A 22,127-nucleotide genomic window follows, 5' to 3' on the forward strand; every position below is an offset into this window, starting at 1 on the left:
CTCCTTTACAATCATGTGTCATTTGTAATGCTAGTGTTATCATGAAATACACAGACATGATAATACGCAGCAATGTTAGACATGAAATGTTGCAAAATGCGTCGTTTGCAATAGCGAATTTCAATTGTTTCGAGGATGGACCGAGTGCATTCACTGTGGTGGAAATTCTATAGAAATGGAGACTTGTTGGAAATCAATGCATTTTGCAACATTTCACTTCTGACTTTTCTCGATGTTCAGGGTGATTGCATATTCCATGATTACATAATCACAGCAAATGGCATGTCATTGTAAAGATGAACAATTCAGCTTTCCAATGATACCAGTTTCATCTTTTATACTTCATTAACCAAAAAGATATCATCCCCCAAATCCGAGTTGCAAAACTTTTTTGAGGGGTTTAGAAGTCCAGTGGATTCGTTTAGTAGTCTCAGAAAAGTGACCAGTTAGATAATAAGGATAAGGAAGGTTTGAAGCGCTGGTTTATGTTGAGGAATTGCCGCGAGAGCAATATGCCCAAGTAAAACAGACCTAAATTACGATAAAAATAGGCCTATATACCTGACATCGATTGTCAGAACGATATAGGCATGCTTGTTCAAAGTACACGTAGGCCTATAGCGAGCATAATACGATTAATTCTTTGGGGGCACATAATAGATTATCGGATAGCTGAACTACAACCATGAAATTGGCATACTCTGTATTTAAAAATAAAGGTGAAACGAAGGAGGATTGCATTGGAATTTCCTTACAATATTATGTGATCGTTGTCATGCTTTTTCAGGGGAGGCGACATGGGTGGAGGCTGGAGCGAGCCCCACCCCCACCCTCAGTGCCGGCCTCAGTGCTTTTCCTAAATTAGTGAATATTAGGGAGTAAAGGGAAAAGGGTGGCTATTATTTTTTAGCGAATATACCCAGCTTTTCTCAAATCGGCTATAGAATCCAATTTGTTATCTTCCTTTTTTTCGAGACATGAATACCATCTTGAATACTGAGTCTTTATCGAAATTTTCGATGGTTACGAGGAATGGTTACAATGGTTACGAGGAATTCCTTTCACCTGCACCCACCGAGCACATATCAATTAAGCTTTTAGTTGTCGAGGACAACCTTTTATTTCAGAATAAGATGTGTTTTAACATTTTTTGTACCAGCTATACATATAGGTGATTTGAATAAAAATAAACTGCTGTTTTTGACTCGCCGTACGGCCGCCGTAGAGCAAATATGACCGAGGTACAAGAAATTCACGGAATTTGAAAACATCAAGAAAAAGGTCCATTATAGCAAGTTGGACTTATAAGTGCTTACGAACTACAAAATTACCGACATAGCAACAATGAATGTGGTAACCTCTATTATGCATGCAATGAGCCACTTGCTTAATTCCTGTTTCAATTAATGGATTATCCTTTATGGCGAATGCGCCGGCGAATGCGGCAAATGTCTTTTCTAAACTGATTACTAACATACAAATTCATCCATATTTTCTGATAAAGATTTTATTCAAAACCTTATCAAACATATAATGCAGGCTGATGATCCTGGATTCCAGGTTTATGTACAGACATGCATGTTAAATATTACGGGTATAGCTCGATCTGTGAAGTAAAACGATGCATCACAATAGTAATACCTCAGTCACATTTGCTCAATGGCGAGCCAGTCGAAAACAGTCGTTTTAACATTTTTTTAACCATGCAGCTACATAATAATGGTGGTTTGAATAGAAATTAATAAAACTGCTGTTTTCGACTCGCCGTACGGCCGCCGTAGAGCAAATGAGGTATAACCATGCTTCGGTATACTTGAATTGATTTGGATGGAATCATATTGTTTGATAAAAAATCATTGTTTATCAGAAAACAGAATAAGCCAGTTCATAGTTCCATTCTGCGCATGATCAGAAGAAGATCAATTTTACTCAAGACGCATAGTGGCTTAATATTCAATGAGATAATAAGCACCAACTTTGAAGTCTTTATTATTCACATTGTTTGCTCATGAAAGAAATAATTCGCCCACTCTATCGACTTGTATGGTTGGCCAAGTACATTGTAATAGCAATAGCCTATACAGGCATTCCAAGCATTGGCGGCGGAAGCAAAAAATTTTAGGAGGGGACAACCAAAAATTTTTTGACAAGCAAAAAAAAAAAGGTTCTCAACCCAAAAATTATAGGGGGGACGTAGGAAAGTAAATTGACAAGCAAAAAAAAAAAAAAAAAAAAAAAAAAAGGTCATCTACAACAAATTTAGGGGGGACCGTCCCCCCCCCCCTCCTCAAATTTAGGGGGGACACGTCCCCCCCCCGTCCCCCCCCCCCCCCGCTTCCGCCGCCTATGATTCCAAGTAGAAATGCAGCAAATACATTTATAAAGTGTTCATTGAAGCGCTATTCTAGTCGCTTGGTTATGCAATTTCTACATCCTGCTATGTAAGGCATGCTTACAATTATCTTGCTTTGAAATCTGCTTATCTTTATTGAAAGTATTTTGAGCAAACCATCCCATGAGGTTACTATAAACTGGTCTATGTGGAATTGTCAAAATCAAACACACAGGTTTGGAGCAAGGGGGCAGAGGGGTAACCGTCCCCTATTTTTCAAATATAGTGAAAAAGGAGAAAATGTTGAGAGAAGAAAGAAAGAAGATGAGCATGAAAAGGATAGGACTGTATACCTCTCCAAAGTATACATTTCATTCAATTGAGACAAAATATGGTGTTATATACCTGCATGTAGCCTCTTCTTGCTCCACCCTCCCCTTTTTTGCATCAAAATAATCCTGGTGCGGCCGTTGGTCGCGTTTTATCAGACAATTACGTTCCTGTCATTGTATCGGGGGTCATAGAGGTTTTGAAAGCCAGGGGGACTGAGCCCAACAAATAGGGGAGGGCAGGTAAAAATCACACTCTGGTGATCATTTACGTCTTTTATTGTACACGTTTATCGAACAAAAATCACCCCCTCCCACCTCGGGTTCCGCGGCGGTATATCGGTCTAAATGATTTTTTTTTTTACATAAAGTCGTTACTAGGTGTTCAGATTGGTAACATTCATAACAGGTCTATTTAAATACTTCAGGTTCAAATCTGAAGTATGTGTTGATCTCTCGGAAGAATTTGATTAAAAATTCCTACACAGTGTGCATAATGCATGGGATTCGAGATGGAAGCTACAGGGTATAAATACAGAAGATTTTCCTCTTATCGGCACACCTCGTCACTATTTCTGGCTTGCCGAACGTCTCTCTGCGTCTCTGCCTTGCATCACCAAACATCAAGTCATGAAGTATTTCGTCTTTATCTTGGCCGTTCTCGTCGGGGCAGTTGTCGCCAAACCGAAGACGATCTCTCCTGATGACCTGAAGCAACAGAACAAGGACATCTCGTCTAAAGAGTACCTTAAACGGGTCTTCCAGCACCCTGTGGTCTCTTACGTCGGAAGTGACGCCCAGGACATCGTCGAGAAGCTACAAGATCTTGGACTTCATGAGGCAGCGACCATCGCCAAGCAGGTAGATCTGAAGCAGATCCTTCGAGACAGTGACCTTCGTAAGTTACCCTATACTTTTAAATTTAGCTACGCAAAATCTTAAGGGGTACTCCAGACTGAAAATGATAGAAAAAGCAAGATAACTTTTTTAACAAACTTTTCACAAGACAGGGGACCCCTTATTCTTTTATTCTGCTGTGTCAAGTACGCACTTTATCAAATCCGTGATTTTTTCGCCTAATTTTGGTATTGTCTCACTTTTCCACGCTAGCATCCGTCACGTTGTGCATGCCCAGTGACAAGGCTGTCGAGAAGTGGAGGCAGGAGTTCCCCGGAAGACAGATGCCAGAGAGGGAGATCTTGAAGAATCTGGTTAAGGCTTGGATCGTTCCGAAAAGGGTCATGTCATCCGAGATCACAAATAACCAGAAGATGGAGAGCTTGAATGGCGCCAAGCTAAGATTCAACATCTACAGTGATGTCGAAAGGGTAGAGGTAGTTATAACTAAACTAGAACGATTTATCATTGAAAATTTACTATGCTTAAAACTGGTTTATTTTCCAAATATTAATACATTAAAAATTATCCTTTTCAAATGTTTTGAACAAAACTCTATCTGCTCGATCTTGTGGTTCACTGTGTTTTTTTTGCGATTTTTGGTCAAAAAATTATTTGAAAGCAATTAGACAAGACTGTATCATCAGAAAGGCCTATAGTATGCGACTTTGTTCAGCCAAAACTTTTATAAAAAATTTTCTGTTTCACAGGTCGCCACTGTCAATGGTGCTCGAATCACTGACACCATTACGACATCTGTCAATGAAATCATCCAGATCGTCGACAAGGTCATCTATCCTCTTCCGATTGGTACTGTCATAGAGACTTTGGTCGATAACAAAGCATTCTCCGTCATCGTCGATCTCGTGAGCCAGGCCGGACTCAAAGAAGAACTTGGTAAGTTTGCATCCAATGAAAATATATTTGAACCAAAATCCCTTATAAAACAATAGGATTTTTCATTCTTTGGTACACATGCAGAGAGGTTCCCCTTATTCAGATTCTTACATTAATTGAGCTGTATAAGTTGGTCAATTATGTAATGCTTCCAGTAGGGAAAATGAAGTGATAAAACAATTGTTATTACAAAAGCATATTTCATAATTGTATCTGTACAGTAAATCTGTAATTACACTCTAAAAAATATTGTGTAAAATTTTGCCCATTCTAAAGTAATTGCTTATTTTTTAACCTTACTGGACAATATGCTTCCCGCATTGGGTAAAATCTTGCCCAAAATTGGTTGGATACATTACCCTCGTGGTGGTAAAATATTTTACCGAATATTTTTTACAGTGTCTGTAGAAATCTTTTTTTCTTGTGGCTTTAAAGTGAATGTTTTTAATGGTTCTCCATCTCTTTAAACTGTTTTCATTAATTCGCATTTGTGCCATGTTGGACGAAACGTAAAGAAAGAGCGACATCATTTTTTTTTTATTATTTCAGAATCTGATCCAATCACGGTTATTGTACCAACTAACGACGCCTTCCAAGCTCTCCCATCTGGTGTCCTAGACGACCTCAAACGCAACAACGACAAACTCCGTAACCTGCTCAGATACCACGTGATTTCTGACGTCAGATATTCTGTCTCGTTGTCGTCTGGACAGCGCATCCGTGCTTCACAGGGGGATGAGATTTCTGTCACCCGCAATAATGAAGGTAATCATGTTTGACATCGACCACCCCCTCCTCCCTCAAAAAAACATAATAGAATAACATTTTCCGGGGGGCACTTACTTTCATTGACAATGGATACCATGCGTGACCATGGGGTCTCCAAAGGCGCCCTAAATAAGTATTTTCCACATTCTAAAAATGCACCCCTATTGGTGTGTGAAGCCCTACCCTTAGCAAATATTGGAAACATAACATACTCTCGCTTGGCAGGTATTCCCTGAATTGAACGCCTAAAACAAGTACAGCGATACTTTAATAATGTCACGGACGTCGTTCGTCAGTTTTACCTAATATCATTGGGTTTAGTAAGGCTCCATGCAACTCGCACATAAACTCTAAACGCCTATAGTGTTGACTGCTGGGGCAAAAAGTACATCCTTTATAAAAACATTTTAGTTTTTTTTTCATACCCTCGTAAATTTGACCCTAAATACGTAGCTTTCCTAACGAAATACCCTTTTCCCATTATTTTAGTGTTTTGATACCCTTGTTACGTACGTAACGTGGTTTTTTTTTGTCACGCATAATTATGATATCCAATGGCATGGAGCTATTATGACTCTCTTGTTTCATGGAACACAATGAGACAAAGGACACTTCTTGCCGAACCCTGAATTTTATTTTGTTAATAACAATCGCTCGCATGCCTCATATACACCAGATCTCTTCCCGCAAAAATTTTGGCCCACTGTAGACAATGCTGATTTTGCCAATCATCTTTATATCAAATATCGCCAAGGTTGGTTAATGGGGGGGGGTTGTTGGTAAAGTTACAAAAAAATTTCGACATCCTTTGTAAAAACTAATTAGTTGTATTTTATTTTTTTCCTGTTACAGACCAAATTGTCCTGAATGAGCAGAGTGAGCAGTCGGAAGCTCCACGAGTGATTTCGCGTGATATCCCTACCACCAACGGAGTCATCCATGTAGTCGACCGGGTCGTTCTCCCGCCTCAAAGACACTTCGTTCTAGTTTAACCCATCAGGCTGATCAGACCTGAAACGATCAATGTCCACATGGGTTTTATTTTCTAAATTGTTTCAATAATTCTGTGTAATTACAGAAATAAAACTACCCCTTTCTATATTGCAAAACCGTGTTATTTTCTGGCCCTCATTCTAGTATGTTTATGTAGTAAAGTTTGCTACGTGTCGAGAACAAGGATACAAGGCTGTCTCGATTTTCTTCAATTTACATTGCAATAGATTGAAGAAAATCGATCGGAGTGGAAGAATGGAGTTCCAAGTGTTACTATTTTCATCCCCTGCCCCGATAGTAATTCATCTTTAAAACATCTGGTATTTTAGTCAGGAACGGATCGAAGAGGGGCACAAATTAAGAGAGCGCAAGTGACAATTTAGCTATATGACATTGTATAAAGTGTCAAGTGTCTGTTTCTAATTGCTCCCCTCTTGGATCCGCCACTGTTTAATTATACTTCGAAGACGTGGTCAAGATATTTTAGGGGATGCTCCGCGCTGAAAAAAATATGATTTAATGAAAAGAAATCGACGGATAAACTGAATATGAGCAAATTGATATTTTATCCCACTTCATTTTTATTTCATTATATGCAATTACGTTTGTTAAAATTTTATACTACCAAGAACTGAAATGCCGGGATTATTGATATGTGCAAGATATTTACTGCTGCAATAATATTATGAGAGGCATTATTCACATGAGTATGGAACAATATAAGAAAATGAAAGTCGTGATCTTAATTCATCAGCCCAACTAGTGAATATTCATATATCAAAATATTGCTAAACTTTAAAATCAAAAAAATTATCCGCTTTTGATAAGTTTTCAGCATAGTTGCTTTGTGCATCTTATACCGTCAGCCCACGTCCCTTTCGTATTATAACTAAATATATCGGTTTAAATCTTCTCTCGGTCTTTAGCCATTTTACCGCCTTTTCGCTCTTCACCATTATATAGTTTACCATGCTTTCCAACTCTTACTTTCTTTTCATATTTGCTCCTTGCAATAAAAATTGCTCAGCTAGCTAGTATCCACATCCTTTAATCATGGATCAAACAAAATCGAGTTTGTTTAAAATTCTTTATGAACTGTACCCTACCAGAAAACACACCATCACAACCTTTGATAATCTCACCAAATAAGAGGTAAATCACGTAGTGGACGGACTAGCCATGGGTGGAAATCCCAGGGGGACAGGGCCGGGAATGATCTATTTCTTTTCATCACAGAAAAAAACAAATGAGGGGGACGTTCGATGTTGTGTCACCTATTTTGAATAGAGCGCCCTATTAAAAATGGGGGACACAATATTGAACGTCCCCCTACATTCAAAATCTAAAAACATGTATTTTGGACGAGATGACGCTACTTTTGGGGTGATAACTTTATTTTTTTTTTTGCTTGTCAAATTTTCCAACCCCTTGTCCCCCTATGAGATTTCCGACCTTGGGACTAGACCTGCCCCCCTTTTTCCACCATTTTGAATATCACTTTATATATGTAAGTTTCTGTTATTCAAGTTCATGATTTAAAATGAGTTAAGAACATTAATGAGTTAAGAAGAAAAATTGAAATTTTCAAGAATGAAAAGGAAAGTAAAACCCAGTCTGGTTCATTTATTGGAGAAACATGGTGAAATAAGGTTAAAAATTTTTACTCGCTCAATCGCAGTTTCTTTGAATCAAATATGCCTTTTATGCTATGTCTAGCTCAGATATTTAATACTCCCCCCCCCCAAAAAAAAAAAAGTCAAAATAAACTAATCTGTGTCGGTCATTCCCAACTGATCGACACCCATATTTAATATATCATGATGATCATGCTTAATTTTCCCCCTGTTTGTATTTTGTTGCGCAAAACTTTGCCATTGTTACAACTTGTTGGAATTCCTCCATGCCCCCAGGAGGGGCGGACCTTCAAGTAAATAAATCCTTGTCATTTTCACCGACATTGTCATTCACCGTATACCATCTATTATTCTCCGCATTCTCAAAACTGTTGTTTTTTACCAGCTCCATCTTGTGTCAGAAGACGGCCATTGTAAATAAGAGCAATTCGTCGAGCTGGAAATAAGCTGCTTTCTTTTCTCGATCTTAATTGTAAACTGGTAAACTTTAATATCAAATAAAGATGGCTGAGAACATTTTTCTTTTTGTACCTAACATAATTGGTGAGTTTTAGTTCCGGAGTATGTAGGACTTCATATCAGTTTATCTGTTTTCTTAGACATAGCATTTCCATCTCCAACTGACGAGACTGGAGTCAGAGACAGAGTGAGGCATTCAGCCGCCTACGGCCAAGCCCAGCCGGCCAGCGGGCCTGTACTTCCTGAGCCTGTTCGACGCGCCCTCGGCCCTCCCGCTGCAGCAGCTGCCCTCTGCTTTGTATGGCAGTGTATCCTATCGCCGGACACCTTTATTTCAGGGCTTTAAAAATGACAACTAGATCTAGAGGAAATTCAATCAAGAAAAATTATCACTTGCTATTCCAAATATTGTGAAAATTATGAATATGATGAAATTATTTAATATTTTCCAACTGTTTTCTTTGCACCGCACTTGCCGCATACCCCTCTGGCCTCTGCGAAAAACAATTATTTTCTGCGTGACAAATTACATCATAATTCCGGATGCGCGCCGGACGGGTAAAAACATTATTGATTATAATGATGTAAAAAAAAAAATTGGTGATTTTTTCATGATATATCATGAGTAAATTCTAAGTTTTTGTTTGCTTTCTTATATATCGATTCTGAGCAGATCTTTGTAATAAATTTATGTTTGCTATTTGCTAACTAATTTCATTTTTTGTTTTAATTGCGCGTTCGACATGGCACTTTCCAGTATTAATGCTCGTTCATATCATGACCCTCAGTCATCAAGTTTTATCGATGCGCTGTCAATTGTCGACGGCTCTCTATCACGGTAAACCTCGCGCACGGCCGGGGTACCGGGTAACTTGAGAACTAGCCGTTGACGATTTGATCGATGGAGCGGACGAGAGTGAAATTCGTCAAATCAGGTCCGTATTTCCATCAGAATATAAGATCAATTGGGATCAAAATTGTTAATGCAAAACTATGTTATATGATGTTTTAAGCTTTTTCTGTCATAGAGAAAAATATGGTTAAAGTTGGATTTTTTTCGCTTTGTTTTTGCAATCTTGTTCTTTGAATTGATCTGTGAAATTAAACTGCGGAAGTCTTACGGTACAAAATTGTTTTTTCGAACGCAGTTATATGCGCGTCCGGAATCACAATAGTGTCCGGTAATACAATACGTGACTATATGTGGCGTTTCCACTTCTCTTGGAATTCGGGAAGCAGCGACTCCGTGATTGGAGTAACCGAAGCACTGTTATTTCACTGGGGGGAGGGGAGTACTTAGTAAAACTAGTAGTATGATGCCACGCCGCATAAAGATGTACCCCTTTTTTTTAACCTAAAAAGTAAAAAATTTCCTTTCATCACCAAATTTCTAGTCTAGACTCTTAGATTAGAATAAAGTCTAAACTTTTGTTTAGCTCTAATGCTAGACTTAAGTTAGAATGATAGTGATATATCTGCTTTTTCGGAGGAGTCTTAACATTTTCAGATTTTTTTTTTACTCCTACACAAACAGATATCGGCCATACATGTAGGGATCGTAATAATGGTGAAGCTATTTTGAGGTGACTAACGCTGAACAGATCGATTTTTTGAGAAAAGGATGCGCTTCTGCACCCTCTTTGATTACTCCTTAATTCCCCCATTTGATGGAGAAATAGCATGTGATTATGATTTGAAAATCAACATTTTTAACAAAATCAGCATTTCAATACCAGTTTCTTCATATATGGGATGTAAATTGGGAAATTGTAAAGAGCCAGTCTGGTTGGTTCCATTGATCGTTTTTTGTTATGTTCCTATCTGTCATAGCTTGACCATACAAAATACACCAACCAATCATGTTCATACTTCCATTTTCAGTTTATCATGGTAACATGAATGTGATTGGTTGGTGCAATCTAATTTTGAGATGGTTAACAGCACTGGTATTTGTCTTTAACGTTGACACAATCCTGTGAAAAACATGACATATTAGTTCCGGAGACCCCCAATTTTTATATGGTTAGTTCCAGAGCATTGCATTTTTAGCAATCAGTGATCTCAAATCAGTTCCGGAGAGTCCCATTTTAGGACCAAGGTTTAGTTCCAGAGGCAGAGTCCCTATTTTTGACTTTGGTTTGACACATAGGTACCATGTTATCATGTTATTATCCCTTTCAAATTGTACTTTTACAGTGGCCAATTGAGAGTACTTTTAGATTAGCATTTGGGCAATTCCAAGCAAAAATGGACATTTTCCAAAAATTTATTTCGGCTCTATTTCAAATCTGGATCAATTTTTTCTAATAAAACTCATATGGGATTTCATAAATACAAAAGTGGAACGTAATTGGACACAATTTTTTTTTCTTACGCATCTCATAGGAGAATCCAAACCATACAAAAAATTCTAAAAATGGGACTACATATATCGTTTTTTACTTAATTTCAATTTAACAGAAAACTATTGCTTGTTTTGTAAAATTTTCTTTTGGATAATCTGAATTCTGAAGGTCATCATTATGCATCATATCAAAAGAAAATTTTGAATAGTTCATTTTACGTTGCCTGTGTGTGAATATTTCAGATGTCACTCCATAACCGGATATGGGTTTATGTTTTAAGTTGTAATTAATGAAAAAATACACCAATTTTTTAATGTAATATAGCATATTAAAGCTAGAACAACATAGAATCCAATCAAGAACTCAAAATTGTGATAGCCATTTAAAGTTTACAGAGTTCGAGCAATATGTTTTCTCCTCAAATATGCATGTCCATTTTACGTCACTCCGTAACCATGATTATGAATATTCATATCTCAATTCAGCGGATCAAAATGACAAATGTTATTATTTTTAAAAGTGGGTTTCAGCAACTACTGTCAGGTCCCATTTCTTTGCAAATAACTATTTAAAATGAGGGTGATATCTTTGTTTGAATGCTAAAAACTTGTTTCTGAATGTCACTCCGCAACAGTGGAACTGCCCATTTGTTTATTTTATGATTCCTTGTAACATTTGGTGTGTATGCATGTACATGGTCATAGATCATATTTTCAAACACTTTTCAGAAACCCAACCATACCAAACACAATCTGTACATTAGTCTCAGATATCAATTTTCTTTTTAACAATTTGAAGCTTTTTATCAGTTTATTTGGAATTTAGTGTGAATATAGGTTGAAAACTGTCTTGCCATCAAAAAAGAACACAAATGAAATGTTGGCCTTGTGTACAGAGGAGAGTCACAACCTATGCATGTTAAAGTCAATGGGCCTACATGTACACTGTATACTATTCATCCAAGATTAGGGTGTTCACCCATTTTATTGCACCTAACTTGCCTGTTCCTGGTAACTACAATTCTGCAAGAATCTTCAGAGTTGTAGGAGACAGTGTAGCACCAGTAGCAGTGCACTGATATGTGATATTGGATCATTTGAATCTTTGCTTATCAACTGGAACAACTTGAATTCAGGCTAGCAGCAAAATGCCAGTGTTATTATTTGATGCATTTGATTATTCTAAAATTTATAGAGCTAGTTTCCTCAAGAAATAAGGTTCTATGATGCTACTATACTTTTTATAGATAATCTGATATCAGATTATTTTCAAAATATCTGAATTATTTCACTTCCTCTTGATACTTGTTATTCTTTATTGTCAAGTTTGTATGAAACTAGTACCCAGCAAAAATTTCCTTTTTATTTTTACTTCAGGGTATTTTCGGATTCTGTTCACCATCTTGTCTCTGTTCTTCATGAGAAGTTGCTACCAACTGGCTACACTCCTATACCTCGTAGGTTCCTTCTTGGATGCATTTGATGGACACTATGCTCGTAAATTCAAACAAGGTTAGTGAGGGATCTGGGTGGGTAGAGGTAAGGTTTCCTGCTAGTGGGTTAGACTAGCCAGGAGGTGTTTGAAGAGTGAAAATCATTTTCTAGCCTGAGTTTACTCTCTGGGTGAGCAGTGTTTCACAAAGAGTGAAGTATGACTTAGAGCCACACTTAAATGCCTATGTGTACGTTATAAAAGGCATGACCACATTGGTCAGAACATGCCAAGAGGATACACACTGCTACTACATGTATATTAAACAATAAGATTGTGAATCAGCATTGAAGTGCAACTCTAGAACTGAAATCCTTGTGAAACACCCCAGGATGCCTAGCAATTATTCATGTCATTTGCACACCGTAAGGGATAACTTCTTGTAAACAAGGTCTGGAAATCCAGTTCCCGGTCAGCTGATGGTACAGTACTATCAACCACTGGCTTAAATCAGGCTACAAACCTATCGTTCAGGGGGATGAACTAATGTCTCGCCCTTTCCCCACCCAACTTTCATTGTTTGATGTCATGTATTTCAACCCATGCTACCACCCATGTGAAAAAAAATAATGGCCACTCTAAATATTTTGAAAAAAGAATGAATATCAAAATCTGACTTTCTTTGCAAAATGCTAGACCTACATGTTTGGTATTTTTAGGAACAGCAAGGAAAAATTTGCTGATGGTTACCATCAGCTGGCAGGAAAGTGATTTTCCAGGCATTGTTTACATGAGGCAATACCTATAATGGCATGTGTATGATTCAGAAGAGATGCCTTACTAATTTAAACCTTTACATAAAACAGAATTATTCTAAAGCACGCCTCCCATCCTTTTAAATACTAATCCCAAAATACAGATTATTTTGCTTTAAAAAAAATAGGAAAGAAAAGGCATTTCCTGAAGGAGTGTGTAAGAAAATGTACAAGTGAGATACAGAAATTGTATCAAAAGAAGAACTTGGATTGGACAACGTTCTCAGAATTCGATATGAATGGGACCTTGGTTCTCTGCTACTAATGATTAGAGAACACTGATGGATGGTTTCCTTTCTAGATTATTTTTATGGACCCTATGCTTGCCCAAAATCATATACTGTAGCTCTAGTTGGAAGGTCTATAGAATTATTGCTGTTGAGAGCAGTCTTTGACCATGCACGTGAAAGTAGAGCCTATTTCTAGGAAAAAATACAATTTGGGGCTTTCCCTTTTTAGTATTCTAAAGTAAAGTTTTGCTGAAAACCTTGCAATATCCCTCTCTTTTAAAATTTTATGGAAATGGTATTCATACACCCTTGACACTCCCTTTATGCATTGTAAGAAAATTGGATTGAATTCAACAAACTTGGAATATCTTCAGTGTTCTATATTTGTAAAACTTAGAAAAAAATAAATGTACCTGTATATTTCAAATTTGGAGACCAGTATTGTCAAATACTTTTTCCAAATAATCCCATACATTACAGTGAGCAATGTATGCAGTAGGTTTATATTTCAATCCATTCTTTGTTTTGGTTTAGGGACCAAATTTGGTGCTATGCTGGACCAGTTAACCGATCGATGTGCTACTCTGTGCTTGACCATGGCTTTATGTGTGCTGTATCCTGAGTATATGGTCCTTCTGCAATTGAGTGCTGCACTGGACATTGCGAGCCATTGGCTGCATCTCCATAGGTAAGATGGCTTTCATCAATTCACTCTTAGGACACCGAGTAAAAACAAATTTGGAGATTTCTGTTTGTAGTCTCCAGAGTCATGAGCAGATCAGTTAAAGAGGGAATTTCAAAGTGAGAGAACGAAAAGAGATAAAATGGATTTAGCATATATGCCCGGGGGGGCCACTTACATTGACGAGTGGATACCATGCGCGACAAAAATACCACGTAAAAAGGATGTCCTTTTCACGATAGGGCACGTTACGTACGTAACGTGATAAGGGTGTCAAAAACACAAAAATAATGAAAAAAGGGTATCTATTTCGCTAGGAAAATTACGTGTTTAGGGTCGAATTTGCGGGGATGATAAAACAAAATTAAAATGTTTTATAAAGGATGTCCTTTTGCCCCAACACTACGTGTTTAGAGTCCTATTTGCGCGAGGTGTAGAAGTTGGGTCGTACTAAACCAAATAAGGTAAAGCCGACAACCAAAGGATAATAAAACATTCCTGTACTTGTTTAGGGGTTTATTTCAGGGAATATTTGTCAAGAGTATCGTTTTGTTTCCAATACTTGTTAAGGGTAGGGTTTCACACGCCAATACTTGTTAAGGGGTGCATTTTCAGAATATGGAAATTACGTGTTTAGGGTGCTTTTCGAGACCCCATGGTCGCGCATGGTATCCACTCGTGAATGGAAGTGGCCCCCCTGGGCATATATGTTAGCCTGCACAAGTCAATATTGACCAACAAAGTACTTAGAATCAATCAATTGTGGGGGCATTGTGGTCTAGTGGTTAAGACTCTTGTCTTTCAATCTGAGGGATGTGGTTTCAATTCCTAGCCATGGCTTGTTTTCCTTCAGCAAAAAAATTACCCACATTGTGCTACACTCAACCCAGGCGAGGTATGTGGGAACCAACAGGATGTAATTCTTCAAAAAGCTGTGAGCATCGGAATCAATGGACTACACAGGAGCCCCTTGAGCACAAATAAGGTGGATAAGTATTATTATATTATTATCAGTTAGCAGCCTGTTCAATATTGCATATTTACTCTTTGGTTTCCAATTCAATTTCATGTTTTTTTTCTAACTTTGATCTCTTAATTCTTACTCTTCTACAGTTCTTTGATGGGAGGTAAAACAAGTCATAAGTTGATTGATCCATCTGAGAACCCTATCCTATCCATCTATTATACATCAAGGGTAAGATTGTAGTTTAAAATTGATTGATCAGGGGCCGATTGCACGAAAGGGTCTTTCCAAGGACCGTCTTTCGTGTCGCCCATCTTTTATGATACGCTATAAGCGGGGTGTTTCTGAAATTTATGATAAAGAATAAGATTCGTTAGCTTGCTTCTAAATCAAATTTTATACAATTTCATGATATATCACATCATTTTATAAACAAATATTTTGTTAATTTTAACGGACGAATGAAATGTGTTTGCAGGTAATTTATTTAAAATGCGTTTCACATGGCGTATCATAAAAGATGGGCGACACGAAAGACGGTCCTTGCAAAGACCCTTTCGTGCAATCGGCCCCCAGTACTCTTATGATTCAGTTGACCTCAGGCACACAAGCCTACTGCCACCCCCCAAAAAAAAAATGCTTTATGCTTTTCAAAATTGTTTTGAAGTGGAAAATATTCCCTATTAAATATGATAACCCCCTTTTATTTCCTTTATTTTTTGCTTGTTTGCTTGCTTGCTTGCTTGCTCCTTTATTTCCTGTTTTTGGTTAATCTTGTCTGCCCCTTGATGGCCTCATAATTTGGTGATGATGGTTCAAATCTAAGGCATGGTGTTGCTTCCCTTTGGTGAGGCATTAATTTACATTGTCAGGTTCATCAGTCCTTCTAATATTCTCGTGTACATTATCAAAATTTATAAAATACCGGGTAAGTGTTTTGACCTGTGTATATATGAATAAAAACATATTTCAAAGATATTTAGCATTTAATATTTTGCAATTGAATTTTAGATTGTAACAATGAAATCAATTGATGAATGTTTTAGACTGATCAGTATACATTGTATGATTTTAAAGTTATGTTATATTATGGAAGAATAAAATGACATTCTAAATCTTTCTACTAACTCTATTTTGCCTTTTATAATCCTGAATGGTCGACTGCAAGTGTTTATTTTTTGTGTAACCATTTTTGTTCTGCTCTAATCTATAGTTATGATTATGATTTTCATTTCCATTGTTTTTTTTCCAGCCAGTACTATTTGTCATGTGCTCAGGTAATGAGCTCTTCTATTCCATGATGTACCTTTTGTACTTCACAGAAGGACCTACTGGTATGTATACATACATCATTATTAAAATAAATCTAAATGTATGTACATGGTATGGTGGGTACATGTAGATGTCTTCAGTTTCGATTTGATTCACATTTATTTAGCCTAAGATGAAATTTGAAATGAAATTAATTATTTAAGTAAGTGTAGGGGTTACCGAAAAGGAAACTAAAGACTTAACAACAACCCCCCCAAAAAAAAAAATAATAATAATAGTAATAAATAATTAGAATAAAAATAAATAAATAAATAAAACATATAAATAAAACATAAGAAATGAAAAAAATGCAGAATAATTCAATGTACAAATCAATACATTACAATGCAATGCAATGCAGTAATGATGTTAATGTTGAATGACATCTGAAAAGAGGGAAATAAGAAAGAAACACAAATGGCTTGGAACAATATCTGTGGTTCTAATAAGAACAGTTTCATTCTGACATAGAACTGTGAAGGCATGAATGATAACGTATCCTGAATTTCAGGCTTGATTGGACAAAATGAAAAGACCAAAATAATTACTTCAGTACTATTTATAGCGATGAAGCTCAATCAATTCTGCGGACAAAACTTATTCTTAATGGTCATATGGTATACCTCGTGCTAATTGCCAGTTCATCAAAAGTATTCAATCCATTTCCTGCAGAGGTCAAAATAGTGATTTATTACCAATTATAATCCAGTTATACTGATGTTGGCCATATGGTTATTTTTGCAGTATTGGAAATTTTTTTTTTTTGAATCAATATTTTATGCTATCACATCCCATACTGACTATCTACTGTATTTGATATATGACTTGATTTTTAAAGGCAACATTAAGTTTCATTCATATGATTTTGATATTGATATTGAAGAAATTTTTAACCTATTTTAGTACTTGAGAAATAGTTAGTTGGACTTAAATATGTATCTTATGTGAGATGTTTTAAAGGTCAAGTCCACCTCAGAAAAATGTTGATTTGAATCAATAGAGAAAAATCAGACAAGCACAATGATGAAAATTTCATCAAAATCGGATGTAAAATAAGAAAGTTATTACATTTCAAAGTTCCGCTTTTTTTCAACAAAGTAGTTATATGAACGAGCCAGTTAAATCTAAATGAGAGAGTCGATGATGTCACTATTTCTTTTGTTTTTTTATTGTTTGAATTATTCAATATTTCAATTTTTACGAATTTGACAATTAGGACCTCCTTGCCTGAAGCACAAAATTTTAAAATAATGGAATTCCACGTGTTTAGGGAGGAATGAAACTTCATTTTACATGACAATAACGAGAAAATCAAAATGTTTAATATGTTATATGATAAAATACAAAAGAAATAGTGAGTGAGTGATGTCATCAACTCTCTCATTTGGATGTAACTGGCTCGTTCATATAACTATTTTGTTAAAAATAAGCAAAACTTTAAAATGCCATAACTTTCTTATTTTACATCCAATTTTGATGAAATTTTCAATATTATGCTTGTTGATTTTTTCTCTTTTTATTCAAATTAAGTTTTTGTTGGGGTGGACTTGTCCTTTAATTAATAGTACACCTGACCGTATTCTTGCATGCATGATCAGCACAGCTTTTTTAAGTACAGTATTTCAAGAACATTCTTATGTGATGTAGCTTTTTTATATTCTCTCTAATAACATTTGAAAAAAAATAGTAATGCTAGCTCACAAATCATTTTACCACTTGCCAGAATCTACCATTTAAAAGTGCTATCCTACTCCCTTCCTGTCTTGTCTGTTTTCTGGTTCAAAATTTGTAATGATCCCAAATCATCTTGGCTTGATGAGAATGGATAAAATGCGCATCTGGGTCCCACCTTACAAAGTTCTAGTTATGATGTATATTCATACATTCATTGTTTTCTTGAAAATTCAGTGTGCTTATCTTTGTTTAAAGAGGACATTGTGCAAATTTCCTGTTGACAAGAATTATGACATTGATGGTTTTCCATGTACACTGAAGTTGAGGTTGATGGAATCAATCGTAACTCTTTGTAAGATTTACAAATGATTGTAAGGTGTACAAAAAAATTAGTTATTTCCCAGGTGTAATTCATAAATGCTTTAAATTGTGTCAGTTTTATAGAACAAATTTTATTTATTTCCCAGGTGGAATTCATAAGTGCTTTATTTGTGTCACTTTTTTAGAACAATTTTTATTTTTTTATAACTCAATTTTCTACATCTTTTTTTCTTCCCTCTCTCTCTCCCTTTATATTTGTCACCCCAGTGATGTCGATGGGTCTCTTCCGTATGATATTCTATATATCAACTCCCATTGCGATTGTAAAAGCCATGATCAGTGGTGTACATCTCGTTGTTGCATCTAGGAACATGGCCACCATTGATGTTGCAGAGAGGGAGGCTGCAGCTCAATCAAAAAGCCAGTAAATAGTTAAACATAACTGTATATCAATGATAGTCAAAGCAGTTGTCACAAAAAAACATTAAGTACAGATTCTGTTCCTGATTTATGCTCTAATTTAGGGATTTCATGGGGGGGGTTGTTAAATAGAGGATGGGCCCGATGTGGATTTTTGCATACTCTAAGTGGGTTGATGCACAAAAAGAGGACAAACAGCCGACACAATCTCTCTTAAATTGAATAGAAAGGAACTTTTGATCTTTTCTTTATTAATCTTTCACCATTCATCAGAGGCTGAGCAAAACATGCCTATTAACCAAATTTATTTGAAATTATATCTGAGATTTTCATTAGTTACATGTTGTTACTTTGAAGGCCACACCTATCCATCATAGTGAGGTATATACATTTGTACGTGTATAAGTTCATGATGTTGATATTAATACAAACACAGATACATTCCCAATTGGGTTCAGTGAAGAAAGTCGTATTTTCTGTATGGAATAAAATTATCAACAACTTGTATTACTCAGATATAAAGCCATAAAGAGTAATACATGTTTTGTGTAGAAAATAATGCAGGACGTAATTGTGTAGGCAGGAATTAGAACATTGTAAATTATTTTTGCCAGCACATCCTTGTTTAGCTTAGAGACACTGGACATTGTAGTATTTCCTTATATTGATTTAATATTATTGAAATACAGCAATGTTTGCTGTGTGATGTTGTTTTGATCATGATATATTACGTTGTTTTTCAAAGTAAGTATGACCTTTCTAGTTCATCTCTCTGGTATTAATTTTATGAAATTTCCTGGTTTCATATGATTTGCTAGATGAATATCATATTACCTTACAGAATGGGAAGTTATCAACCATGCATTAATTCATATTTTGTAGTATTTAAAGGTACTATAATAATATGTACAGAACAGAATGGGATTAACTTTTTTTTTCATTGTTACTGCAGTTATGTACATGTTTGTCATATAGTTACAATGTTCAGTGGTATTAATATATATGGGTATTATTAATGTTTAACATTGGTACCTTGGGCAAGTTAGAATCTTGCCAAAAGGAATGAGTATTTGATCAATTTCCTGTTTTCATTTGATATAGTCACCTTGATATCATTGCATAAATCATAAGCTAATGCACTGTAAAATAGTATGTTTGTGATTATCATTTTTTCACTTCATAATTCATATTTGTAGATTGATTTTACCAACTCGTATGATTTGAAAATTTGGAGACGTTAGTATTGTGATTGTGAATTCAATTTGGATCTTTCTTAATATCAACTAAGTATGGAGTTCATTCTCAAGTGCTGATACTTGTTAAATAATCAGATTAATTAATCATGTATTTAAGAAAGTAATTGCCAAAAATATTACTTTTGAAGAAAAGTAAATCGTCGTACGCACCACGAACCGTCCTTTCTGCGCACTTCAATGCGAAAGTTAGTTTGGCAGAAAACGCATTTAAAGAAAAGCTTTTTTAAAACCAGCAATAAGTGCACCTACAAGGAGAGCAAATTATTTACCTGTGTCTTCATTTGATAGTTCAGGTTCCAAAGTTCCACCCCTTTATATTTTCTTGAAGTGAATTATTTACGCTACAGTGGGCATCGTAACAGAGCGGACGGCTCGTGGTGAAATAGTGAGGCGCGATAGCGGACTGTATCTATTCCACGAATTGTCCTCTCTGTTACGATGCCCACTGTGGCGTAAATAATTAACTTCAAGAAAATATAAAGATGCAGGATGAAACTTTGGAACCTGAACTTATTGCTGGTTTTAAAAAAGCATTTTTTAAAATGCGTTTTCTGCAAAATTAACTTTCGCATCGAAGTGCGCAGAGGACGGTTTGTAGTGCGTACGACGAAATGTGCACCTACATGTTAATGTACATTAAATTTATTGAAATACCACAAGTGTGCGATGCTAACTTTCGCCACATGCATAGTAATTTTATAGTTATTATAGGTTCTATGATCTGAGGTATTTTAAATTTGTTTCCTAGAATGACCCATTTTAATATTTTTTATCTTTCATGTTACAATACCCTTCAGTATTCTTAAACTGTGTAATACACAGATCACTCCATTTGATCAATATTATTGACAAAAATTGTAATGTGAATAACAATATGAAGGTTTTCTTCTAAAAATTAGCAATGTTATTGTATTATTTGTAATTTCATCATGAAATAGTAATCATGGTGAAATATACACCAGATTAAAAATCAAGATTTGCCCTCACTAACTTTACAGAACAATTTTGTGAAAACAAAATTTTTGCATATTCATTGATATGAACATTTATGTGTTGCTTATATTAATGTCACTAATTATTTCATGTGCACATTTAATTTGAATGAGATAAAGCTCCTTTCCCCCAAATATTCTTTCATGAATTTTAAGCTCATTTAATAGAAAAGAGCAGGGCTCTTTATTTATGTGACCACATCATTCATTACACATTTTCTCTACAAGAGATAGAATTTGTTTGTTTTTTTGTGAAGTTGTGCAATTATATCTAGAGAGCTTGGTGGCATATTTTGTGAGAAATATCAAATAAATTACTACAGTTCAAATGTATTTCATTTCCTTTGGCAAGCCATTTATTTAGTGTTCTGAGAAAATATTCCTATCTACATTACACATACTGTACATGTCACACTATACACACTTGCATTTGTTTCTCCAACAAATTCAAAATATAAATATATAAATATCTTGTTTCACTCTGTATGTACATATTTTACATTCTTATTGGTATTTTAACACTGCACATACATGATGTACAGGTACATATTCATCCCAGAAAAACATTTACTTAAATGATAGGAATGCCTCAAATTAAAAATATACAAATTTAAATAGATGTACTATATTTGGTACCTATTAACAAACTACCGTATTCATATATTTGTTTAAGTAAAGCTCATTTGGTTCAAATTGCACAAAGAGCTATCTAGCTTACTTTCAACATTTAAGATGAATGAAATTTTGAATAGTTAAAAAACAATGAGATTTTAATGGAAACTTGACAAATCAGAACTGCACAAAAACCCAAACATACCATAATTCAAGCATAATTCAGATAAAGCAAAAACAACAACTACCTGAATAATAGACATAATAGTTAGTAGAGCTTATTTATTTTTCTTGATTGCATTACCCATAATATGCAATCAATGAATAGGCACCGACATCAAGAGCCTACCTACATAAACTAGAGTGATATGTGAAATGTATTCAGCCTTTTCCATATTGGATACTAGTGGTACATGTCATGAGCATCAGAAAAATTTGGCCTATTACATTTTAAATACTCTGGTTATGGCTGAATTAGGACGATAGACTGTCACTTCTCATTCTCCTCCGGAAGACTGGCTATTGAAATGTTGTTGAATAATATTTAAAAATTCATTCAGATATATATACATACATAACTGCTTTGGAGACTCCAAGTTCCACTTAGTCGAATCTGTGTTGGACAATTCCAATAAATTTTCAACCTTTTTTACATTATTTAATTTGGCATTTCAATACATAGAGAATACAGAGTTACAATTTTCACAGACCAAGTCCAAACAAACAGCAAGTTGATTCGAACAGGTAGTGGAAAATCAACCGGGA

At 35.6% G+C, this 22,127-nt stretch overlaps 2 protein-coding genes across 2 annotated transcripts; both read left to right on the plus strand.

The window, feature by feature from the left end:
• Window positions 1–3,200: 3,200 nt before the first annotated feature.
• Window positions 3,201–6,332, plus strand: LOC121408931 (transforming growth factor-beta-induced protein ig-h3-like). The gene is made up of 5 exons (XM_041600652.1): window positions 3,201–3,559; window positions 3,772–3,995; window positions 4,269–4,455; window positions 5,005–5,220; window positions 6,076–6,332. The coding sequence occupies exons 1-5, from the start codon at window positions 3,292–3,294 to the stop codon at window positions 6,213–6,215; spliced, it is 1,035 nt and encodes a 344-aa protein (XP_041456586.1). The 5' UTR covers window positions 3,201–3,291; the 3' UTR covers window positions 6,216–6,332.
• Window positions 6,333–7,837: 1,505 nt separating this feature from the next.
• Window positions 7,838–19,705, plus strand: LOC121408933 (CDP-diacylglycerol--inositol 3-phosphatidyltransferase-like). Its single transcript, XM_041600653.1, has 6 exons — window positions 7,838–8,393; window positions 12,031–12,165; window positions 13,665–13,818; window positions 14,926–15,007; window positions 16,029–16,110; window positions 18,350–19,705. Exons 1-6 carry the CDS (start codon window positions 8,354–8,356, stop codon window positions 18,508–18,510), a joined length of 654 nt encoding a protein of 217 aa, XP_041456587.1. The 5' UTR covers window positions 7,838–8,353; the 3' UTR covers window positions 18,511–19,705.
• Window positions 19,706–22,127: the final 2,422 nt, after the last annotated feature.

Source organism: Lytechinus variegatus, chromosome 2 (genome assembly GCF_018143015.1).
Source record: "Lytechinus variegatus isolate NC3 chromosome 2, Lvar_3.0, whole genome shotgun sequence".
Classification (NCBI taxonomy): domain Eukaryota; kingdom Metazoa; phylum Echinodermata; class Echinoidea; order Temnopleuroida; family Toxopneustidae; genus Lytechinus; species Lytechinus variegatus.

Coding starts and splice junctions, on each gene's coding strand:
- LOC121408931 (XM_041600652.1), top strand. CDS start 3,292: ATGAAGTATTTCGTCTTTATCTTGGCCGTTCTCGTCGGGGCAGTTGTC. Junction 3,996..4,268: donor GTGATGTCGAAAGGGTAGAG/GTAGTTATAACT, acceptor TCTGTTTCACAG/GTCGCCACTGTCAATGGTGC. Junction 4,456..5,004: donor CGGACTCAAAGAAGAACTTG/GTAAGTTTGCAT, acceptor TTATTATTTCAG/AATCTGATCCAATCACGGTT.
- LOC121408933 (XM_041600653.1), top strand. CDS start 8,354: ATGGCTGAGAACATTTTTCTTTTTGTACCTAACATAATTG. Junction 15,008..16,028: donor CCATCTATTATACATCAAGG/GTAAGATTGTAG, acceptor TTTTTTTTCCAG/CCAGTACTATTTGTCATGTG. Junction 16,111..18,349: donor CTTCACAGAAGGACCTACTG/GTATGTATACAT, acceptor TTGTCACCCCAG/TGATGTCGATGGGTCTCTTC.